Source organism: Crocodylus siamensis, chromosome 6, assembly GCF_052110815.1.
Source record: "Crocodylus siamensis isolate JL-2025a chromosome 6, ASM5211081v1, whole genome shotgun sequence".
Taxonomy (NCBI): Eukaryota; Metazoa; Chordata; order Crocodylia; family Crocodylidae; genus Crocodylus; species Crocodylus siamensis.
This window is the reverse complement of record NC_143400.1, coordinates 43,617,640-43,636,336: the sequence shown is the minus strand read 5'-3', so window position 1 is coordinate 43,636,336 and position 18,697 is coordinate 43,617,640. Positions and strand designations below refer to the sequence as shown.

Sequence of the window (18,697 nt, the reverse complement as noted above, 5' to 3'; positions counted from 1 at the left end):
GCCGGGTAGGGGAGGAGTCTGCCAGCTCCTCACGGGAGGGAGCCGGTGTGCTAAGTGGGAGCGAGGGAGTGAGAAAGAGGGGCACAGAGGAAGAGAAGATACCCACGCCTGCCTGTCTGTCCGTTGGCACGCTTGGGCACAGACTTGTGGGTGGGCTGCTGGCCTGGCTGCCAGTAGGAGCGAGCAGAAGGAGCCAGAAGGAGGGAACAAGAAAACCACGGAGGGGAGAGAGAGCATTCAGCCGGAACAGAGGAAAGAGAAAATCCACGAGGGACGAGTGCAAGGCACCTGATCCCAGGATCCCCCTTGCAAGGAAGGAGAGTGACAATCCTAAGTGAACGGAGAGCAAGAAAACTCTGAGGGGGAAAGTAGGAGCAAAGGGGGAGAGTGTGTGTGGGTGAGGCAAAGAAAATTCCCCTTGGGGAAAATACCCTGCTGGAAGAAGGGAACAAGAAAATCCCACAAGGAGGAGTGCAGGGCAGGGGACTGCCTGAGGAGCACAGAGCCAGAGAGCAGAGCAAGGGAAGGAAAGGAGGAAACGGAGCGAGATTAAACCGGTCTGGAGTTTCGACGCAGTTCCCTCTCCCCTCCTCCGCTGGGGGCAACTTCACAGAAGAGGGGAACGAGTAAACAAGTTGGAGGGACGAGTGTACAGATTGGAGACCAGGAAGGGAGAAGGGGCTGACTCCGAACCAGCCAGCTCAGTACCAGGGCAACAGGGGATTGGACCAGAGCACCCAGGACCCAGGGGCTGGCTAGAAGGATTGGTTCACGGGTGCAAGCCAGCCTGAACCGGACTGATTCTATTGACCCGGTGCTGAGACCCGAGAGGTAGAGCCCTGCCAGGGTCTGAGGCCCAGAGCCCAGAACCTTCCCCTGAGTCCAGAACCAACGAGCCGGAGCAGCCCCAGCGTCCCAGAAGCCTCAGCAGTGCTCGGCCCCAGTGTGGTGCAGGTCCACCCGCCATGGAGGATGGGGCACGGCGCCGGAGTGGTTCCGAGAAGGGCCCAGATGGGCCAGAGGAGCCTGCGGGGGATGCTGTGGCCCTCAAAAAGGAGATTGGGCTGGTCAGCGCCTGTGGCATCATTGTGGGTGAGTTGGGGGCCATGGGGACCCACAAAAGGGCCCCTGGATCCGCCTGCCCAGCTAGACCTCTCCCCTTCTCCCCACTTTTTCTCTCCTTTCCTCTTCTCCCTCCATCTTTTTCCTCCATCTCTTTCTTCTCCCCCTCCCTCGTTCCCTCTCTTTGCCTGCCTCTATAAATAGCCCCAAGCTGTCACCTTGGTTTCCCCGATCCGATTAGAGCTGGATCCCCCTCCCCCACTTGCCACTGCTCCACATGGTCCCAGTGCCGCCATGCCCCTCACCCCAACCAGTATGAACAGCCCCAGTGCAGCCCACCCCAGAGCCAGCTGCACTGGAGACCTCCCTGGCCTTGTAGAAGTAACTGTGCCATGTGCTCCACCCCAGAGCCAGCTGTATCTTGGTTCCCCCTGCTCTCATCCCAGTACAACCAGCCACGCAAAGTGTCCCACCCCAGAGTTGGTTGCATCTCGGTCCCAGGTATAGGGTCCTCCTTTGCATTCCACCCTAGAGCCAGCTGCATCTCAGCCCCGGCCAAAGAGCATCTGTTTAACCAACCCCACAAAGCATCTCACACTGGAGTTGGCTGCATCTCAGTGGAGGGTCAAGGATCCTGCTATAACCACTTCTTTCCCCCTGACCCGCACCCCAGAGTCAGCCGCATCTCAGCCCTGGGGCAAGGGGTCCCTGTTCAAACAGCCAGGCAGGCTGAGATGGAGTGTCTGGGTTTTCCGCTTGGATGCAAGCGGAGCCCTGGAGCATGAATGAACCTCAGCTCCCTTAATCCAGCTCCAGATGGCCCCGTTCAGCAGGTGCCAGGGAACACCAGTGGGTGGGGGGGCCAGGGACCACCAAGAGCTAGGCAGAGCCCCCTGCTCCCTCCCTTGGTGCCATGCAGTGCCCTATCCCCCAACCCTGTTGGTGCCCCTCACTCCTGGCTTGTCTCCTCACACCCTACCAGTCCCCCTCACTCTTGACCTGCAGCCTCCTGCCCCTCCACCCCAATGCCTCTTGCCCCAGAGGTCGGAGTCCCTCTCCAGAGCCCTGTTTATTAGGAAGACATGGTGACTCTGATAAGATGGCAGGGAAAGGGCCCTTTGCCAAGCTCCCTTGCACTGGGATGCACCCTCTAGGGGGTGCCAGCCCCCTCACCATCTCCCCTTATGGGTGGGGGAGGGTATGAGGCCAAGTCCATCTATGCCCTGTGTGTAGCAGGGCAGACGTCAGGACTGACATGCATCCCCTTGTCTCCTGGTTCTTATGCTTCTTGGGTTGCCGTGGTGACAGCTAGGGGGCTGGTTGCTAACAAGGGGCCTGGTTCCCTTTCTAGGGCTTCCCCTAACACAGGGACCCCTCATCCCAGCCCCTCCACCCACACAGGCCTCCCCAGGTCCCAGTCATTCTCCACCCCTTCTGCCTTGGCTCCTACCAGCTGCTGCAGCATTTTAAATTGCTATTGAAACCCCAGGGCCAAGTCACCCTCCAAGAAAAGCCGGAGAGCAGGAGGATGGAAGGAGAGCATGCGAGGTCACAGTCAGCCAAACATCATTAGGTTCCAGAGTTATCACCATCCTAAGATGCATGGAGCAGATGACAGCCCACCCCCCCAATCTAAGCTACCTCTCATCCCCATCTCTTCCCTTGCCTCCACAGGTAATATCATTGGCTCGGGGATCTTCGTCTCACCCAAGGGCGTGCTGGAGAATGCTGGCTCCGTGGGGCTGGCCCTGGTGGTCTGGATTGTCACAGGGCTTATCACCGCAGTGGGGGCACTGTGCTACGCCGAGCTGGGTGTCACCATCCCCAAGTCCGGGGGCGACTACTCCTATGTCAAGGACATCTTTGGAGGCCTGGCTGGGTGTGTGTGTGGGGGAGGAATGCCCCCATCACGCCCAACCCCTCCCTGCATCTGTGGGGTGTAATCAGGGGGTCTATGTTTGGGGGAAATGGCAACTCTGCCTCCCCAGGCCCTCCCCACCTCCTATGGGAGCATTGGGGGGCGGGGAGCAGGGACTGTGTGTGTGGGGGAGGTGCTGGGATTCTCTTCTTACCCCATTCCCTCAGATGTGGCAGCCATTGTGGTGGGTTGCAGGGGGTGGGAGTCTGCCCCCCTCTCCTCCCTCCCGTTACTGGGATGCTTGGGGGTCTGTGGTAGGGGTGCAGGAACCATGGGGATGTGGGGGGGTTAAGGGGTCTATTAGGGCTTTCAGAGGTGATGGGGGGCCAGAATCCCCTCACGCTCCCCTCCCCCCCCCCCAACAGGTTCCTTCGCTTGTGGATCGCAGTGCTGGTCATCTACCCCACCAACCAGGCAGTTATTGCGTTGACTTTTTCCAACTACGTGCTGCAGCCGCTCTTCCCCACTTGCCTAGCACCCGAGACTGGGCTGCGCCTCCTGGCTGCTGTGTGCCTCTGTGAGTCTCACCCCTGTGCCAGTCCTGGACATCCACCTACTCCCAGAGACTAGACTGGGAAGGGTGGGGGTGGGGATCCAGGCTTGGGGGGTGGCCTAGGCCAGGCTAAGTTTGGCCCAGACCCTTGTGCCAGCCCAGATGTGGGTTGGCCATGTTGTGTCAGTGCGGAGTCAGCAGGAAAGTGAGCATGAGCATGAGTGTGAGCACAGGAAGGGAAAACTGCTGCTGCTCTGTGTGTGTGTGTATGTGAGTGAGCAATTCTGTGTGTGTGATGGGGGTCTGTGAATGTGTGTATGTCTGTGTAACTGAGAGCAGGTGTGGAGTCTGTGAATGGGGGATATGTAACAGAGGGTCTGAAAGGGCAGGTGTGATTGATGGGGGGTCTGAATGGCTGTGTGTGTGTGCCTGTGTGTGTAATAGATTGAGGGTGTTTGAATGGGAGGTGTGTGTGAAATTGTGGGGTCAGTGTAACAGAGAGGGTCTGAGTGGGGAGGTGTGATTTGATGGGGGGTCTGCGATTGTGTGTGTTTAATTGATTGTAGGTGTTTGTGAATGGGAGGTGTGTGTGAAGTTGATGGGGGAGGGTCTGTGAATGGGTGAGGGTGGAGTGTGATGGGGACCTCTATGAACAGGTTGGGTGTGTGTGATAGAAGGGGTCTGTTGGGGGGTGTGATAGAGGAGGTCTATGAGTGGGTGTGTGTAATTGATGGAGGACATTTGTGAATGGAGAGTGTGATTAATGGAGGGAGACTGAATAGGTGGGTGTGAGGGTGTGATGGGTCTGAATGGGTGGGGCATCCAACTGGGTGGGGGGTTGTGATAGAGGGGGTCTGTGAATGGGGGGGTGATAGAGGAGGTCTGAATGGGGGAGTGTGTACACCACAGGGGGTCTGTGAATGTTGGTGTAGTTGATAGAGGAGGTCTGTGAATGGTGGGGTGTGAGAGGGTTTTTGTGACTGGGTGTGTGCGAGAGACTGTGGGAACAGCATGTGTGACAGAGGCCACAAGTGTGTGCACAGGAGGGCCGCAGCTGAATATCCCTGAAGACTGTACATCTAGTGCTAGGGGTTACACTCTGCCTCCCTCCAGTCTCCAACCCCCATACCCCTGCCAAGGGGGAAGACCCAGGGCACAGTTCCTTTGAGAGAGGTCAGGAGTGAAGGGCACTGCAGGTCAGGAGTGAAGGGCATTGGTTGTGTTGAGGGGGTTGGGGGCTGTGGGTCTGGAGTGGGGGGCACTGGTTACGTTGAGGAGAGGTAGGGGGTTGTGGATCCAAAGTGAGGGGCACTGGCTGTAGGTTGGAAGTGGGGGAGGTAGCAGGAGGTGCAGGTCAGGGGCAGTGGCAGGGTGACAGGCTGCGAGTCAGGAGTGAGGGGCACTGGTAGAGTTGGAGGAGGCAGGGGGCTGTGGGTCAGGCAGTGTTGGGGGGTAGGGAGCTATGGATCAGGAGTATAGGGCACCAGGAGGGTTGGGGGAGGGAGGGGAGTAGGGAGCTATATGAGACAGTTGCTAAGGAGGTGGGAACAGGAAAGGGAAGTTGCCACCTTTGGAGAATTGGGGAGCCTGTTGCCTGAGCAGGTGGGGGAGGGGAGTGGGCAGCTCCCTACCCAGGGGAGGCGGAGCAGGCGAGTGCAGTGCCAGTGCTCCTGCTGACCTCACCCAGGAGCTATTTTGGGGGTGGCGGGGGACAGCGTGTTCCACAGCACAGCTGGTGCCCCCCCACTTGGAAAGGGCCTGGGGAATGTCATGGCCAGGCCCTGCCCGGCGCCAGCTGTCCTGAGAACTGCCTTACGCTTCCTTAGAAAGGCTCTGACCCTCAGGAGGGAGGAGGCAGGGCCACCTGGGACCCTTGAGTTCCCCTACAGCCTGGTAGGAACCCTCCTTGGAGCCCCCACGTTGGTATGTGGGGAGTCAGTCATCCCTCCCCCATCCAGGATCTGGGAGCACAGTTCCCTAGAGAGGACACCCTGTCCAGGATCGGGATGGGTGGTAATCACTCAGAAGAGACCCCCATCCCTCTCCCATGTCTCAGACTGGGAAGTTGTACCCCCTCCCCTGCCTGCTTCCCATTTCTCCGGTGCTGACTCACAGCCTGTTTTGCTCTGGGAGTTGCTGACTCAGCCCGGCTGTGCACCGTCAACAGGACAGGGGGCACTGGAGGACACACAGATGCGTGCATATGTCTGTCTTGGGCTGTGGGACTGCAAGGCAAAGGAGGGGGGTACAGAGGGGATTTCCCCCATGTAGCTCTGTGCCTGCCAGAGCATGTGTTAATTGGGGTGTCCAGCTGTGTCGCTATGTACAGGGATGTTGGGTGTATGATTGGGCATGGGAGTTGCTGTCAGAGTGTGTCACCGTGATTGTGTTGGGGGCAGGTTGCTGTATCAGATGTGACAGCATGGGTGTTGGGAGCTGTGTATTGCCATGTGTATCATAGTCTGTTAGAGTGCCTGCTGTTCATCAGGCTGTGATAACTGGGTGTGTTGCTGGACATGGGTATTGCTGCCAGTGTGTGTTCTGACTGTCTGTAGTAGGTTGTTGTGCCAGGTTTGTTATGCATGACCACACCCAGCCCTCAGCATGCACAGCATCATGAACTGTTAGAGTGTGTAGTCCAGTGTGATAACTGGGTGTGTTTCTGAGCACTTGTCACAAATGTAGTGCTATGCATCTGGGTTACTCTGATTGTTTCAGGGATCCATTGCTGTACTATTGTGTATTCTTACTCTGTGTGTGGGTGGGGGGTATTTTACTGTGCTTGTATTGTGTGTGTGTTCCTATTGTGTGTGTTACTTCAGGTATAGCAATCTTTGGTACGTTGCTGTATTGGGTATATTTCTGGGGGGGGTGTTACCAGGTGTATCACGATCTCAGTTTGTAGTTGGGTGTGATACCTATGTGTGTTACTGGGCATATGCCATATGTTGCTGTGTTACTGTTTCAGGGGAAGTTTGCTGTATTGTTACCATATGTGGTGAGGACTGTGTTGCTGTGTGTATGATGTGTTGTGAGCAGCTGTGTGCGCCAGGGTGTGATATCTCTGTATATTAGTATGCACATGTTGCATCCTAGTGTGTTATTGTGCTTGCATTGGGTGTGTGTTGTATTAAGAGTTCTTACTCTGCACGTGTGTAAGTTGCTTTTTGGGTGTGAACTGTACTTGTATTTTGTGTGTAAGGTGTTACTTAGCATGACATAATGTGAACTTCAGCTGTAGCTGTCTTACAGACCATTGTCTTGGGTGTATGTTCAGGGGGGGTTACGTGTGGCTGTGCTGGGTGAATTACGGTGTGCGTGCTGGGGTATGTGTGTTGCTGGATTGCCTGGGGGTGCTCCTGTGTGCATGTTGCCAACTGTCATGTATGGGTGTTGCCACACACTGTTGCTGTGTGTAGCTGGCTTTACTGCCTACAGGCTGTCCCTACGGCTGTGTTGTTGCATGTAGCAGATTGTACTACCTAGAACTGTGGCCATGGGTGTGTGGCAGGATATAGTGGGCTGTCTGTGTGGGACATGTGGTGCTATACCCCACAAGCTGCCATGCCTGGAGTGATCTGTGTTGATTCAAGTTGTGCTTCCTGTCCTCACTCCTTGTACGTTTGTGTGTCTGAGGTGTGACCTGTTTGTTGTGGTGTTGAGTTCCTAGAAAGGGGGGAGGTTGTTTGTGCCGTGTCAGGTTCCCAGCTAGGCTGCTTGTGCAATCAGCTTGTGATGGCAAAAGACCAGTTGGGGGGGAGGGGTATGGGGCTGCTAGGGGTGTTGTGGGGGTGCTGTTTTGGGGAGTTTGCCAGGGGCAGGATGTTTTGGTGCAGTTAGGCCCAAAGCCAACTAGGTCAGGCCTGATCTGCTGCCTCCTCCTCCGCTTGTGTTTGTTCCCTTCATTCCTAGGAAGAAGGGGGCTGGAATGGCTGTTGCCTTTCTCCTCCCTGCATGTCCCTGGCAAGGGGAGGGACCTCTAGGGGCAGCTGAGTGTTTCCAGCCCCTCGAGGGAGACTGAAATGGGAACCCAGGAGTCCAAGGCATGACCTGTCCCCCCCCCCATAACTCCAGCCCTGTGGGCAACACCAGGAGATGGAGTGGGAACCAGGAGTCCTGGATGGCACTGCTTAAAGGATTCCTGAGTGCCTCTAGTCCCTGTGCAAGGGAATGGAACCCAGGGATCCGGGGCCGCATTTCTGGAAGGAATCGAGCACTCTCTGATTCTGGGGGTGGAGTGCAGGACCCAGAAGTCTGGGGACTCATGGCTGGGGAATAACAGGGAGTAATCCTGAACATTGCCAAGGGGTGTTGTCCAGGCAGCTGCACCACAATAGTGCCCCACTGTGTGAGGCTCCTGTGGTGGTGTATTCACACCCCACCCCCTGTGTCCCTGCAGTGCTGCTCACCTGGGTGAATTGTGCCAGTGTGCGCTGGGCCACGCGAGTTCAGGACATCTTCACAGCTGGGAAGCTCCTGGCCCTAGGGCTCATCATTGTCATGGGCATCGTTCAAATCTGCAGGGGTGAGTGTCCACCCTCTCAACACAGGCCCTGCCTCCTGGGCTAGGCCTTACCCTATCATTACCCTGCCCCCTCAGTTCCACCAGCATCTTCCAGAGCTGTTCCTACTTGGGAAGGGGAGGAGGGGCAGGTCTGGGGGGAGGGAGGTAAATAGGGGGTGGGAAAAGATGTGTGAGGGGGCAAGTTTCTGGGGAGAGGTGAAGAGGCTGTTGGGGGAAGGGGCAGAACTGAAGGGGGCTGGACTGAGCTGGGGTAAGGTCAGAGGTGGGGGGTACGCTGTGCAGAATGGGGTCAGATTGGGGGGGGTAGATGGGGGGGACTGGGGGCCCTGGTGTGGGGCAGTTCTGACCCACTGCCCTTCCCAGGTGAGTACTTCTGGCTGGAGCCACGCAACGCCTTTGAGTTCTTCCAGACGCCTGATGTGGGGTTGGTGGCACTGGCCTTTCTGCAGGGCTCTTTCGCCTATGGAGGCTGGAACTTCCTCAACTATGTCACCGAGGAGCTCGTTGACCCCTACAAGTGAGCAGGACAGGTCCTGGGCATCAAGGAATGCACCCCGCCCCTTCCCCCCCCCCGGACTCTGGCATCTGGGGCTGCCAATCTTGCCCGTGCTGGAATAATACTAGGTTGTCTGCCCTTGGACATTTAAGCCTCCAGCTCAGTTTCCTGAAGGGACCCAGGTATCCGGGCAGCCACAGGCTTCCAGTTAAGGTAGAGAGGGGAACCCAGGTCTGCATCCAACTTTGATTGGGGGAGAGTAGGAAGGAGCCCAGGAGTCTGGTGGGTCATGGGCTGTCCAGGGAGGCAGGTGGACAGCACTGCACTAACCCTCCTCCCCCCTCCCCACAGGAACCTGCCCCGTGCCATCTTCATCTCCATCCCGCTGGTGACCTTTGTGTATGTCTTCGCTAACGTGGCCTATGTCACCGCCATGTCGCCTCAGGAACTGCTGGCCTCCAACGCCGTTGCTGTGGTGAGACCCTGCTCCCAGGGCTGGCCCTGCCTGCAGCAGTTGGTCCCGCCCTGCTCACCCCGCTCTCTCCTCCCCGCAGACCTTTGGGGAGAAGCTGCTGGGCGTCATGGCCTGGATCATGCCCATCTCTGTGGCCCTCTCCACCTTTGGGGGTGTCAACGGGTCCCTCTTCACTTCTTCCCGGTAAGTGCCCTGGTCCCTGCCCCTACCTCCAGGCCACACCCCCTCCTGAAAAGGCCACTCCTTACCCTAAATCACAAGTGGGCAATTATTTTGGCTGGAGAGCCGCTTTAGAAATGCCCTGTGCTGTCACCACCCAGTACCAATGGTGGCACTAGCTGTGGCAGCTGGAAGAATCTGCCACTCCTGGGGCTCTTGCAAAGTGGAGTCCAGCTGCTGTGCTGTCCCAGCCCTGTCACATGCCTGGGGGCATTGTGACTGGCCACATGCACCACAGCCTGGGCTGCCCCCAGTGCCTGGATTGGACAAGGATGAGGGACCCACTGCAGGCCAGAGCTGGCCCCTGGACCGTACGTTGCCCACCCCTGTCCTCCACCTATCCGCCCTGGGATCCTAGTCCCCTCCTCCTGCCAAATGTCCCACCCCTGCCTTTAGGCCACACCCCCTCTACAAAAGGCCACACCTTGCCCTGGATGCATTTGTCTGCAGGGTGTCAATGGATACCACTTCCCTGTGAGGCCCCGCCTCTTGCTCCAGAGACCACACCCCCACCATGACTCCACCTATGTTGTGGGGCATCAGTGGGCCCCTCTTCATCTCCCAAAGAGACCTCACCCCCTTCCCCTACAGATCCCACCTCTGGGAGTGTCACACCCTTAGACATGAGAGGCTCTTCCAAGTCCCTCCCCCTTACTCCTATGCTATCCTCCTGGTTTAAAGGGCCAGGTTCCCAGCCATCCTGTTCACTCTGAACCTTACTGAGGGCAGTAGCATCTGGTCCCTCCCAGTCACATCCATCTCCTCCTGTGCAGGCTGTTCTTCGCGGGGGCCCGTGAGGGGCACCTGCCCAGCTTGCTGGCCATGATCCATGTGTGGCGCTGCACCCCCATCCCTGCCCTACTCTTCACTGTGAGTCACAGGCATGGGGGAGGGACCTGCTGGCTGGAGGAACAGCCTCTGGGAGGTGGGTGGGGCCTGCAGCATTGGGCAGTGAAGCCAGGCAGGAGGTTGGGTGGGACAGAGGGACTGAAGCTTGTTGTCAGGGATGGGGGGCAGGCTCAGAGGAATGGGGTGGGGCCTGGCTTTGCCCCTCCCCATTCATGACCCTGCCTCTTCCCTGTTGCAGTGTGTGTCCACACTGCTGATGTTGGTAACGAGTGACATCTACACCCTAATCAACTATGTTGGCTTCATCAACTACCTCTTCTATGGTGTCACAGTAGCTGGGCAGGTCGTACTGCGCTGGAAGGCACCCAACATGCCCCGTCCCATCAAGGTACAGCCCTACCCCCACCAGTACTAACACCCCAACCAGCTTCTGACTGCCACCTGTTCCTTGCCCCCACCAGCACCCCCTATGCTAGTGCTAGTGCCACCACCACCAGTATCTCCACTTTCATCACCAGTACCTCCCAGTCCAACCAGTACCCTACTAGTACCACTAGTACCCCCAGTGCCTAACTTCCATCAGTATACTCTACACTCCCACTAGTACCTTGCCATCACCAGTAGCCCCCAGTCTAACCAGTAAACCTCCACGCCACTGCCTGTTGTCCCTACCAACAGCACTTACACCCCCACACCTCTCAGTATACCCCACCAGCACCTATACCACTCTACCAATAGCCTGCACACCAGTACCTCCACCCCCCAGCAACCCCCACCTACACGCATCCCTTCAGCTCCATGTGCCCTGCACAATATTCCCACAACACAGCGCCCCCTTGGCAGCATCCCTGTGGCTCACTGCTGGTATCCATTGTGAGAAGATTTGCCCCACTGTAGCCAGGCTAGTTGTGCCATGTTGGATGGGAAGCACCTATGGGGACTGCCCCATTGCAGCAGACTCCTGCACCCCTACCAGTACTCCCCACAGCCCAACCCTGTCCTCCCAGTTTGACTGTGGCCAATATGCCCCCCTCCAGACCTCTACAACACAGATACCAGTATCCCTTTTATGGCGTCACTGCTTGTATCCCACTTGGGGGGGTGTCCCATAGTCATTGACCCATTCAGGTAGGGCCCTGTACCCCCACCAGTACCCCCACTCCCCAAACCCTCTCTTCTCCAGTTCAACTGTGGCCTAATGCACCTCAACCACACCCCTACAGTCCAGCTACCTCTCCTGCAGCCAGGCTCATGGTGCCATGTTTGGTAGATGGGGGCACCCCGTGATAGTGGGCCCCTGTGCCCCCACCAGTACCTCACCACCACCAGTACCCCATTCCCCAATCACCTCCTCTCCAGTTCACTGCAGTCTCCACACTGCTATAGCCCAACTCTCCTTACCATGGCCAGGCCAGTGAGTGGGTGGGGGGCACCCTATGGCAGTGTCCTATAACAGGGGGCTCCCATGGCCCCACCAGCACCCAACCCTTCCCAGTACCCCCCACAGCCCAAGCAGTATCCCCACACACTAACTCTATCCTCTGTAGTTCAGATGTGGGCTACATACCACACCCTTACAATCCAGCTACCCCTTTGTGGCCAGGCTTGTGCCATGTTGGATGGGTTAGGGGGCATCCTGTGGCAGTGCCCCATGATAGTGAGACCCCTTACCCCCACCCATACCCCATGACCAACACCTCCATTCCCCAAACCCATCCTCCTCAGTGCAGCCACAGCTTCCATGCCCCTACAGCCCAACTCCACTGTCCTGACTAGGTGGGTGCCACATTGGGTAGTGGGTAGGGCACCCTGTGGCAGCTTGACTCTGTCTTGGCACCCCCACCAGGTGAGCCTGCTGTTCCCGGTGGTGTACCTGCTGTTCTGGGCCTTCCTGCTGGTGTTCAGCCTGTGGTCAGAGCCAGTGGTGTGTGGCATTGGTCTGGCCATCATGCTCACTGGTGTGCCTGTCTACTTCCTGGGTGTCCACTGGCAGCACAAGCCTCCCGCCTTTCACGCCTTTGTGGGTGAGTGCCAGGGGTGGGACTGGGGCTGGAGGCAGGACTGGGGAAGGGTTTTGCTTCCAGCTGATTCTCCCCATTCCCTCCCCCCCAGATGCCCTGACACGTGCCAGCCAGAAGCTATGCCTGGTGGTGTACCCCCAGATGGATGTGGGCAGCACTGAGAGCCAGGAGCAACAGGAGCCCATGTGCCATGGCGGGGACCCTGATGCTCCCCAGAACTAAGTACCCCTCTGGACTGCACCCCCAGTTGGGGCTAGAGCAGATGGATTTACCTTCCTCAGCCAGAGCTCCTGCCCCACAGCTGACTCCCCAAAGCCCACTGCCCCTGGGAGCCTCCCTGCAACACCTGCCAACCAGTTCCACAGTGCCCCCACCAGCCACCACTCCTGTCCACACCCTTCCCAGTGCTCCCCCCTGGGGCTGGAACAGCTGGATCTACCCCCCCTCCATAGACAGGACAGTGCTTCTGCCCCACAGCCCGCCCCCCAGCACCTGCTGGAGCAGCTGGGTCTACCCCCCAGCCAGCACCCCTGACCCACAGGTACCCCTGTTGGGAATAAGGTGCCAAGACTACCCCCCGCCCCAGTTTCTGCCTCATGGCCCTCATGGCACCCAGGCCTGGGGTGGAACAGCCCATTGCTCTTGTGCCACAGCTCCCCACCCAGTGTTACCTGCTAGGGCTAGCTAGAGCAGCTGGATCTACCCCACCAGCCAGCTCTCCTGCCCCAAAGCACCCTAGGCGTGGGCTGGCGGGGCTGAGAGCCCCCCTCTGAATCGCAATTGCCTTATCCCCAAGGGGGGAAGATCTTTGGGGGCCCCCAGTTATTTTGGGGGGGTCTTCACCCCCCTAGCTCTGATGGCCTTGTCTTTTTCACAATGTTTCTCTGTGTTTGGATGACAATAAATGGAACCGAAGGTGCATCTGCAGGCAGCTTCCATGGGGCAATCCCAGAAGAGTCCTGGGGAGTGCAAGGGTGGGAAGGAGGAGGGGCAGGACCCCTGGGCTGCCCCTTCACCTCACCAGTTGGGGACCTGACATGCCATTATTAGTCCAACCTTGCCCCCTAGTGAGCACCATTGGCCATGCAGCCTGTAGCTTCAGATACCAGCTGCATCTACACCGCCCCCCCCCCCCCCCCCCCCCCGACCTGGGGCTGCAGGTTGGGAGTGAAGGGCACTGGCTGGGCCAGAAGGGGCAGGGCCTGTGTCACAGGAATGAGGGGCATTGATGGGGCTAGGGCTGTTGGAGCTGTGGGTTAGGAGTGAGGGGCAGTAACTGGGCCAGAGGAAGCAGGGGGCTGTGAGTCCTGAGTGAGAGGCACCAGCTTGGCAAGGAGCAGCTGGTCAGGGGTGAGGAGTACTGGCAGGGCAAGGGGAGGAGTTATTTGGTGGGAGGGGCTGATGCTGCATTTTTTGGGGGGGGTTAAGGGGAGGATCCATGGTGGGTGTGGGGAAGGGCCCCTGTGGGGTCTTGCTGTGTGGATGGCTGCACCCCCTGCCCCTCCCCACCCAGGGAGCTGCCCTGGAGGGCCCCAGGGCCTATGTGGGGTCAGCCTCTGCCAGCAGGGGGCACCCGGGAGCCCTGCAGAAAGAGGAAGGAAAAAGGGGTTGGGGGGGAGGGAACAAGTGTAGGGGATGGGGCAGACAGGGAGAGAGGAAGGGCAGAGCGAGGCAGGGCACCCGGAGGGAGCAAGGGCTGAGGCAGGGCAGGGCAGCGCCCGCGGGTCCAGGCGGGGGGCGCCCTGGCGCACGGCGGCTTCTATGAGTGTGAGCGGCGGGCGGGGGGGGCCCCAGAGTCGGGCCCCGGGCCCCCCCCGCGCCTGCCCATACACCCCGGCCTGCCCGAGCATGAGGCCTCGCTGGACCTGGCTGCCTACCTGGGCGACGAACAGCTCCTGGCGGAGCTGCTGCAAGCACCCCCGCCCCGTGCCCCCAAAAGTTCCTCCTTCGCCCCCTACGAGGCCTGGGCCCGGCCCTACAGCGCACCTAGCAAGGAGGAGCCCCCCCGGCGTGGCCCCCCACCCTGCGGGCACAGCGCTCTCAGCCTTCCACCCGCTGGCCCCATGCCTGCCCTGCGTGCCCTGAAGGTAAGGGGCCCTGTGCCCATCTGCTCTGCCACCCCCACAATACCCGTCTTGTTCCTCCCCATGGCTCCCATGCCCCCTCTATGGGCCTCCAAGGCCCCTTACCATGCCCCAGACCCATCCCCCCTTTTGATGCCCTGGTCACCCTCATGGACCTCCTGTGTCTCCCCTCTTACTGTATCCCTGGCCTCTCCCTACCATAGTGCCCCAGCCCCACCCTCCCATGAGTCTCCTGCCCCCCCCGATGGGTACTCTTCCCCCTCAGTGTGCCCCTGTCCCACCCTGTCCATGGTACCCCTGCCCCATACAGCCTAACCCCCTGTAGGTCTCCTACTCCCCCATACCTCCATGATGACCCTAGCCTACCCCTGGCCTGCCCTCCACAACAGTGCCCTTAACTCACCCCTGACCTGTCCTTGATCTTTTCCCCCTCCCCACATATGGGACCCCAATCCCCCTCCCCATTTTCCCTAGCCTCCCTATAGCCTGCTCCACCCCACCAGTGCTCCTGACCTGCTCCTGCAGCGCCCCGCACTGTATGGTGCCCCCACACATGGTGCCCTTGATTTGCCTCTCAGCCTGTCTCCCCCACCTGGTGCCCCCCTCCTGCCCCCCCCCCATTGCCCATGTTGAGCCCTTATTCCCATGCCCCATGCCTTTTTTCCTGGCAGGGCCCCCCCGGCAGTGCCCTGCTGCCCTCCGCGGCCCCAGTGCCAGGTCCCCGGGGCAAGAAGGCAGTGAACAAGGACAGCCTGGAATACCGGCTGCGGCGTGAGCGCAACAACATCGCCGTGCGCAAGAGCCGCGACAAGGCCAAGCGCCGTGTGCTGGAGACACAGCGCCGTGTGCTGGAGCTGGCTGCTGAGAATGAGCAGCTCCAGGCACGTGTGGCCCAGCTGGGCCAGGAGCTTGACACGCTGCGTGCCCTCTTCCGTCAGCTGCCTGAGGCTGCCGGGCTGCCCAAAGGGCTGGCCTGATGCTGGCATGGGACACCAGCGTGCTGCTGTTGCCGCTGCGATGTCACTTCTCAGGCACTAGTGCATGGTGCTAGAATCGCTGCTGCAATGTCACCCCTTGTGTGGCACCATCATGCCGTGATCACTACTGTGATGTCACTCCCTCTTCACGCGTGCATGGCACCATCATGCCATGATTGCCATGGTGGCATCACTGATTCCCTGCTTGCTATTATGTGGGACTGTAAAGCTGTGGCCACCATCATGTTGTCATTCCCTGTGCGCCACTGTGTGGCACAGTGTTGCTGTGGTGTCACGAGTTCCCTGCCTAGACGGAGTGGCATGACTGTGCTGCGATCACCACTGCATCACACATTTCCCATTCGCTATTGGTTGGTACTGTCATGCTAGGATCACTGGTGTGACGTCATTTCCTGTTCACTTTTGTGTGGTACCATCGCTGTGGCCACCCCCATGATGTCACTACTGAGTGGCGCTGTTGTGCTGCAGTCACTGTTGTGATTCTGCTGCCCCAGACTCCTTCACACTGGGATCACTGTTGTGATGTCATTCCCCATGCACTGTTCACTTTCTGTGGCCTATGAAAGCTCATGCAGATCTGCGCCAGTTAGCCTCCAAGGTGCCATCCTGCCTCTGCTTCCTGCCTGTTCACCGTTGCACGGCACAGTTATGCCATGATTGCCATCATGGTGTCACCACCTCCCTGTTCACTATCACGTGGCATTATGAAACTGTGTTCACCACTGTACAATGATCCCCTGTTCACTACTGCATGCCATCGCTGTTCTGGGCTCGTCACGGCTGCATCCATTCTTCACCGTTTACTATTGTTGCGTTGCACTATTATCCCACGATGAAACCATTCTGCACAACAGCGACTTGGCGCGTGTTCTTGTGTGGCACTGTGATTCTCCCATTGCTGTTGGCATGTCCCAGCTGTCATTGTTCACTAGTGGGTGGCCCCATTATCCAGTCGCCATCATGGGGTCTCGCTTTTCTGCTGTGGTCACAATCATTGACTGTTCACTATTGGTGAGTGGTGCTCTTGTTATGTCATCACCATTGACATGTCCTAGCTTTTGCTGTTTGCTATTACGTGGCTATGTTATTCTTGAGCACCACTGTTGTGTCATGCTTCTCTGCTATGGCACTGTTAATTGACCACAGTCCTGTCCCCATCATTCACTATAGGTGGGGTGGCATTATTATTCTGTGATCGCTATTGCCGTGTCTCAGTGCTTGCTGCTCACTATCAAGTGGCCCCATTGTTCTCTTTCATTTATCTACTGTTCACTTGTGTCTGGAATGGTTAGTCTGTGACCATAACCATGCCCCAGATATTTGCTTTTCTCTATTGTGGTGTGGTACTCTTATTCTGAACTCCTCACTATTCACAATGGTTGTGTTGTATCATTATCCCATAATAAAAACTGTTGGTGCTGATGTTCTTCTGCACTTGTGACTGTTGTGATGCACGCATTTGCAGCTTCCTCATGGTTTGTTCTGTGTTCACAATTGCCCCATCTTATTCACTTTTGTTCACCGTGGCTCCGTGACACCCTCGCTCTGCACTCACGCCTCTCATAAGCTGCTTACTCGTGCTTTCAGGACATGACTGCTTCCTAAGCAAAGTGCCTCTGTCATGTTTACTGTTGCCTGCTCACTATTGTTCCTCGTGCAAGGATGTCCCTGTTGCTCACTGTTGTGATAGGGCATCACTGCAGGGTGGGTCCCATATGCTTAGTCCTGGCCCCCCAGACTTGGCACTAGTGACCAACCCTGGCCCAGATGCCTGGGTTCTATTTTTCCCTTTGGAACAATTGTATCTCAGACACTGGGGTTCCCTCCCTGGAGCATGAGACCAGACCCAGATGCCTGGGTCCTGCAGAAGCTCAGAAGCTGGGCTGTGCGCTGTGAGAGAGCTGTCACGTATGCCTGGGCTCACTGCACCCCACCCTCCCTCCCAAAACCAGGGGGTTGTGTAAGGCCGGATGGTTTCCCGTGGTCGGTGTCCCAACCTCCGGCCCGGTGCGGGGGAGGGCGGTGGGGGAAGGTGTGTGGTGGAAGGAAGGAGGCTGGGGCACCCCTAGCTAGGGAGCTCCATATTTGCCCCCCTCCCACCTCTCTACCCCCAGGACTCCAAGCTGCCCCCCCACAGGGCATCCCCAACCCCCAAACCGTGTCCCCCTGGGGCAGGAAGCAGCTCAAGGTGAGTGGAGCTGATTACAGGCTCTTGAGAAACAGGCCGTTACCCCGGGGCCATGGCGTAACCGGGGCCCCCCCAGGCGCTTGCGAAATCCCCCCCACCCCCAAGGCATGGGCATGGGCACCACTGGGCCCCTGCCCCCCCATGGTCTGCTGGCCTGAGGACCCCTTGGCCCTACGTCTAAATAGGCCCCACACCCAGCTCCCCACCCATGGCTGGTGTCCCCCAAGCTGGGCTCGATTGTAGGGGTCCCCACATTGTCAGACCTCACAGATGAAGGGGGGAGGAAGACTGGCTTTGCCCCTCCCCCATGGAGTCTCTAGAGGGATAGGGACCCACCCCCAGCCAGAAGGGATAGCGGGGGAGATGCGGAGACAGCTTCTGGGGGAGGGAGAGACCCTAGGGTTCATAGTGTCTCTGTTTTACCCCGCCCCACCTCCCCCTCTGAGTCCTGGGTTTGGACAGAGCTAGGAGAGAAACCAGGAGAGCTAGCTCTGCTCCCATCCCCCACTCCAAGCCAGCAGGCCTCCCTCCTTTCCCAGACCTGGGGGAAAGAACCCAGTCATCCCAGCACCCCACAACCTCCATGCACACATACACACACACTGATTCCACTCCACTCCCCTAGCTGATGTGAGAATGCAGGCGCTCAGCATCCCCTCCCATTGCAGCCTTGAGAAAAGACCACATGGGGGTGCTGTGCACCCATTCATGGCCCTTTGTCACTCCTAACCAAGGCAATGTACTCCTGCCCCCTTTCCCTCACCTCTTTGGACTTGGGTCCCTCAGTGGGGTCCTTCTTTTGCAGGGGACCCCAAAGTGGGGGTTAGGCCATGCGCTCCACTCAGTGCTCAGTCACTTCCTGTAGGTCTTATGTAAACAGGGGACTCAGGTGGAATCAAGGAGATACCAAAGGGTGGAGATCCCTTAGGACCCGGACCCACCGGTGCCTCATGGCTGGTGAATTAAGGTGGGTCCTACATAAATGAAGGGCAACTTCCTACAGGCCCTATGTACATGAGTGGTTCTGGGGAAGCCAGGGCTCTGCTGGAGACCCAGCAGGGGTGTTACTGGGCTCTTGGTTGCTTATTGTCAGGTCTAGAGAAACAGGCCCGTTCCCATATCAATAAAGTGACTTCCTGTAGAATCTCTGTAAATACAAGTGGCTTTGAACGACCCCAGGCTCTTCCTGAGACCCAGGGTGGGGGCTCCTATCGATCCCCTAAGCTGCCAACCCATGCTTGGTCCCAAGCAGGCCAACTTCCTGCAGGCCCTATGTCAACAGAGAGCACCCGTGCAAATACAGCTGGCTCTGATGGAATGAGGATACCACCTGGGCCCCAAGGCCAGAGCAGGGGTTTGTTATTAGTCT

At 58.2% G+C, this 18,697-nt stretch overlaps 2 protein-coding genes across 2 annotated transcripts; both read left to right on the top strand.

Annotated features, from left to right (window-relative positions):
- The first annotated feature begins 18 nt into the window (after positions 1-18).
- Positions 19-12,985, top strand: SLC7A8 (solute carrier family 7 member 8). Its single transcript, XM_090055370.1, has 11 exons — positions 19-1,092; positions 2,737-2,941; positions 3,346-3,497; positions 7,873-7,998; positions 8,362-8,515; positions 8,846-8,969; positions 9,049-9,152; positions 9,962-10,058; positions 10,276-10,425; positions 11,884-12,061; positions 12,150-12,985. Exons 1-11 carry the CDS (start codon positions 966-968, stop codon positions 12,278-12,280), a joined length of 1,548 nt encoding a protein of 515 aa, XP_089911496.1. The 5' UTR covers positions 19-965; the 3' UTR covers positions 12,281-12,985.
- A 301-nt stretch (positions 12,986-13,286) lies between these two features.
- On the top strand, positions 13,287-16,556 carry CEBPE (CCAAT enhancer binding protein epsilon). Its single transcript, XM_090053920.1, has 3 exons — positions 13,287-13,313; positions 13,789-14,145; positions 14,814-16,556. The coding sequence occupies exons 1-3, from the start codon at positions 13,287-13,289 to the stop codon at positions 15,117-15,119; spliced, it is 690 nt and encodes a 229-aa protein (XP_089910046.1). The 3' UTR covers positions 15,120-16,556.
- The last annotated feature ends 2,141 nt before the right edge of the window (positions 16,557-18,697 follow it).

Excerpts from the sequence above, each read along its gene's own strand:
- SLC7A8 (XM_090055370.1), top strand. The coding sequence starts at position 966 with ATGGAGGATGGGGCACGGCGCCGGAGTGGTTCCGAGAAGGGCCCAGAT. Across the intron at positions 8,516-8,845 it reads GAGCTCGTTGACCCCTACAA|GAACCTGCCCCGTGCCATCT; the intron begins GTGAGCAGGACA and ends CCCTCCCCACAG. Across the intron at positions 12,062-12,149 it reads CGCCTTTCACGCCTTTGTGG|ATGCCCTGACACGTGCCAGC; the intron begins GTGAGTGCCAGG and ends CCTCCCCCCCAG.
- CEBPE (XM_090053920.1), top strand. The coding sequence starts at position 13,287 with ATGGGGCTAGGGCTGTTGGAGCTGTGG. Across the intron at positions 13,314-13,788 it reads TAGGGCTGTTGGAGCTGTGG|GCGGGGGGCGCCCTGGCGCA; the intron begins GTTAGGAGTGAG and ends CCGCGGGTCCAG. Across the intron at positions 14,146-14,813 it reads CTGCCCTGCGTGCCCTGAAG|GGCCCCCCCGGCAGTGCCCT; the intron begins GTAAGGGGCCCT and ends TTTTCCTGGCAG.